Source organism: Cebus imitator, unplaced genomic scaffold (genome assembly GCF_001604975.1).
Source record: "Cebus imitator isolate Cc_AM_T3 unplaced genomic scaffold, Cebus_imitator-1.0 Scaffold11, whole genome shotgun sequence".
NCBI classification, from domain to species: Eukaryota; Metazoa; Chordata; class Mammalia; order Primates; family Cebidae; genus Cebus; species Cebus imitator.
The window spans coordinates 4399011-4403935 of NW_016107326.1; the positions used below are offsets into that span (position 1 = coordinate 4399011).

At 40.2% G+C, this 4925-nt stretch overlaps 1 protein-coding gene across 5 annotated transcripts in view; it reads left to right on the forward strand.

Annotated features, from left to right (window-relative positions):
- Positions 1–2240, forward strand: part of TRAPPC11 (trafficking protein particle complex 11) — a 54369-nt gene extending 52129 nt beyond the window's left edge. For all 5 annotated transcript variants that reach the window (XM_017549551.2, XM_037746076.1, XM_017549556.2 and 2 more), the window contains one exon: positions 1368–2240. In XM_017549551.2, coding sequence (XP_017405040.1) covers positions 1368–1412 — 45 coding nt within the window. In that variant the 3' untranslated portion in view covers positions 1413–2240. The remainder of the gene's footprint in view (positions 1–1367) is intronic.
- Positions 2241–4925: the final 2685 nt, after the last annotated feature.

Below are 4925 nucleotides of genomic sequence, written 5' to 3' on the forward strand. Positions count from 1 at the left end.
CACACACACACACACCCCTATATACATCAGACACACACACACACACACACCCCTATATACATCAGACACACGCAAACACACACACACACACCCCTATGTACATCAGACACACACACACACACACACTCCCCCCCATATACATCTGAACAACCACAACAGCAACAATCTGAAAGCAGGAGCGCTGTCTTCACCGCCTGGGAATCCCTCAGAACCCTTCCGTTGAAAGCATAGCAAATGGCTTTTGATTGTGAGCACTCTCCTGTTTCATTCCCTGATCGTCTTTCTCATGCTTTCCCCACAAAGGTCTGCTATTGTATGTCTGTATAATGAAAACATTATTTGCATAAATTTTATCATTTTAGCTACTAGATATCCGTCTGAGATGTTAACCTGCCAGAAGTTTTACCACTAAAAACAGTTATGATACTTTGTATTCATTCTTAGTCTTGACTTTTCTGATGTGATGTTTTGGATTATTTCAGTCAGTGATCTTAGAGATGGGGTAGCCTTTGTTTTCATCTGTTGCTTTTACCCTTGCAGTATGTGCTGGAGTTCACTGCAGACCTCTTTTGCTCAAACAGGAGATTGGGAAACCTTGAGTCCCCAGAAGGAACTTACTGTCAGCTCAGGCTCTGGGCCTGCTTAAAGCTTGAGACATAGGGCCCTGAGCAAGAGAGAGAGTATAAAACTATCATTTAAGCAGGAATGATAAACAGGTCAGGTGTGGTGGCTCACGCCTGTAATTTCAGCACTTTGGGAGGGCGAGGCGGGTGGATCACGAGATCAGGAGTTCAAGACCAGCCTGGCCAAGATGGTGAAACCCTATCTCTACTAAAAATAGAAAAATTAGCCAGGTATGGTGGCAGTCACCTGTAATCCCAGCCACTTGGGAGGCTGAGGCAGGAGAATCACTTGAACCCAAGTGGGGGAGGTTGCAGTGAGCCGAGATCATTCCACTGCACTCCAGCCTGGGCAACAGAGTGAGACTCCATCTCAAAAAAAATGATAAACAAGGTTCCATTCCACATGCCATCAGTGGGAAATGGCCTGGCAGTAGCTGCTGGAACACAGGCTTGAGAGAGAAGTGCTGACAGAAGAGGAAGCGGTGGGTGGAGGTGCAGAGTGCGCTCGTGATGGCTGCAGAGAGGGCAGCCCCAGCCTGTGTGGCGACCATCCCCAGGTGCAAGTGAAGGAAGGAAGAAGTTGGGGTGAAAGGAGCAGGATCACCATTTGTATTTCGATGCTTAACACTTGTTTATTCTGTTTTTGTAAATCAGGTTCAGGAATTTCAAAATCCTTCCAGTTACTAGAGCTTTTGTTATTATATTATAACTTGGTAAACCCACCTTGTTTTCCCCACTTTAAAGCCACAGGGTCGACTCATGGATGACACCTCTATTGCTGCTGCGTGATGTTCAAGACGGGCCCTTGGCTGTTCACAGAGGTGCTGGGCAGAGCTATACAGGTGTTTCATTATGAACTGTAGCTGTCATCATGGTAAAAGTCAATCTTTTCTATTTTTTAATGGATGTTATACCAACTATTCAGAGGAACTCATACTTCAAAAATATTAGGAAAATCTATCTTGTCTTATAGTTTCTTTAATAAATATTTGAAATCTATCAATACAACATGAAAGGATTGGTAGATGCACCAATACCTGTGCCGTAAAGTTCTGAGTCCCCTATGTGTGTCTTTCAGAGCTGGTCGGACCGGAAATAAATCCATCTTCATAAATTCAGTGTGTACTCAGAATACATGCACAGCAACATAGGGAGTTGCATGACTGATATGGAAAACTTCATGAAAGTTTTAATCAAAGCAGTTTAAGGTATCAAAAATATCTTTTCTTACTATCAGAAAGTGTCAAATAAGTTCAGCTTGCAGCCAAAATATGGATCATTAATGAAGCAGGTTTATATTTTAGAGGTATCAATAAAATCCTCATCTGAAAAGATCCAAACCGCAAGGATTTGATTATAAACATAATTTCCTAGACAAAAAGTTTTTGGCAAAGATTCAGGTTCTGAGTAAGACCTTTTGGTTATGTTGTGCAGTTTCAAAAGAACTATTTAAAAGTCTTGAAAACTCATGTAAATAAAAATCATTGGGTGAAAATTGTGTTTGTTAAAATATCTTAATAATTTAAAACTACCTGATTTCCTGGAAAATTTTTTATTTAAACAGTGGAGGCATTGTAAAAAGGAAATAGTGATGTAAATAAACATGTTCTCTTACAAATATGCTTGTCGATATCTTTTATCTTGAGCTTGTTTGATTGCAGCTTCATGAAACAACTTTTACTAAGAACACCGCTGCATGAGCGTAGCGGCAGGCACAGGGTTGAAAGGCTCTGTGCTAGAACCGGCTCTGGTCATACGAGGTGAGACTTGCACAGTGCCATCTTGGGAGGACATGAGCTCCCTGTTGGAACGTGGTTTTTCAGGTAGAAGCCGTGGAGCCTGACAAGAGTCCAGCTGTCTAGAATCAAATCCCTCCTCTGCTGCTTTCGTCTAGGTGACTTTGTTCAAGTTCCTTACCCTCTGTGTATCTCAGTGTTCTCATCTGTAAGATGTAAATAGCACCCATCTTATAGGCTTGTTATGAAGGATGATATAGATGCATACACGGAAAGAGCTTGGAATAGTGCCTGACCCAAAGTTAACGTACGAGTGTGCTCAGCCAGGGTCATCTGTATCTTTATGGGAAGGCTGAAGAGGGTATTCACTTTTCTACCAGAGACGTCCATGTTATCAGAATTTGTTGGTACATTTTACATAATATACTATATATATGAGTACACATGTGTGCATGTAAATACATCAAACTATAAACAAGATTCATGGAATAGTGGATTCTGTATAGTCTTATTTATTTTTTATTCTATGCTGTTTTGTTAAAAAAAACAATCCCTTGCTATAAACCTGATGAATTTATTTCATGACCTACTAACAGGATGTAAACTGTGGTTTGAAAAATACCGGACAAAGATCTTTAAGGTTCTGTTGAATTCTAAACTGGTTTGATGCAGTGCTTACTTACTTAACACAGTTTCATGTGCTAACACTGCGATTGTCAAACGAAGCACGTGTTTGAACAGTGGGCCACTGACATGGACTTGAAAATGAGCAACATTGATGGCAGTGGGAATTGTGTACCTGGGCATGCTTCTGTACGGATATCAAACAGGTCTTTTTATTTCTTGATCTTCCTTAAAGTTGGCAATAGAGTAAGCCTTTCCCAACCAGGAATTCTCCCATATCGGAAGTTCTGCTGTGAGTATGTTCTATTTCAAAATTTGAAGCTGAAAATTTTGATTCAAAAATATATGAAATCATCATCTACCGTGGGTTCTAAAGTCAGAACTGTTACAGTGTTGCAGGAGCTCTTTCTGCACTCGCTGAAGCTACAAGTGTCAGGGAGGACCTCCCGGTCTTTCTCCTGCCCTCTGCCATCAGCCACAGCCGCCTGTCCCTCGTGAGAACATCTGTCTTCTGTCTGTACATTTGGCTCTCCACATTGCTCTCTCAGTGTTTACGCCATCTGGGGATAAAGTTTTTTAAACAAAGTGTTATAAATTGTGGGGAGGTGTGTATAAAAGTTTGACTGGCGTATGTGATGGGGGTAAGCGCCGGTGGATAATCCAAATAGTACCAAAAGGAAGACACAGATGGTAATGTCTTTGGGAAGGAGTTATTCATTTGCTTAATTTTATGTTCTTGTGATCCTTCAAGTTCAACTTACAAATTTGATCCCTTCAACTCAGTTTTCCTCGTAATGTCTTTGGGTCTTCATCTTTGAATTTTTGTGAGAATTAAGACGTTTATAGACCATGGATCTTCAAGTTTTTCAAAATGTCTTCACATTACCTGGAGATTCATTATTTTTGTTCAAATTCAGTCATTTCTTTCATGGCCCATGTTATATTTCCACCCGGAATATAAAAAGCTGTTTAGTTGATACTCTGAAATAATAGCTGTGAAGAATTCCAGCTGTAATTTCCCTGTTGCTGTTGTAAGAGAGAGGGAGTGCTTTTAAGGGAAGGACAGCAAGCAGGCAAGCGAAGCTCACCTTTTCATGGGGAGGGTCCATGCAATCCCAGCAAATACCCTTCTGAAGCCTCCTCACTTGACCTTAAAATTCGGAAAAGGCACCCAAAGTGTCCCAACAAAGTTTAAAAGTTAGGCATTATTTAAAAGGTTTAAAAGGTTGCATTATTTAATGGTAGAGTGGACAAATAGCAGTGATGAATAGTAAATTCTATCAAAAGTAAGTGATTTGCATGCACAGTATAAGGAAAATTAAGCATCCTAAGTATGACTGGACGAAGAGAGTAGATGCATCAATACCTGTGCCGTAAAGTTCCGAGTCCCCTATGTGTGTCTTTCAGAGTTGGCCAGACCGGAAATAAATCCATCCTCATAAATTCAGTGTGTACTCAGAATACATACACAACAACATAGGGAGTTGTATGACTGATATGGAAAACTTCATCAAAGCTTTAATCAAAGCAGTTTAATTAAGGTATCAAAAATTGCTTACTATCAAAAAGCATCAAGTAAGTTCAGCTTGCAGCCAAAATATGGATCATTAATGAAGCAGGTTTACATTTTAGTGGTATCAATAAAATTCTCATCTGAAAAATCCAAACTGATTTTGTAATCAAAATCCAAAGATTTGATTATAAACATAAATAACAGTGACTGTAATTTTCAAAGTCATTGTGTGCATGCAACATTAGTGATTAGAGATTGTCAAATATGTGATAACCAAATAGAAATGCACACTTTGCCAGACGCAGACCATCCTGGCCAACATGGTGAAACCCCGTCTCTACTGAAAATACAAAAAAAATTTAGCCAGGTGTAGTGGTGGGTGCCTGTAGTCCTAGCTACTCAGGAGGCTGAGGCAGGAGAATCACTTGA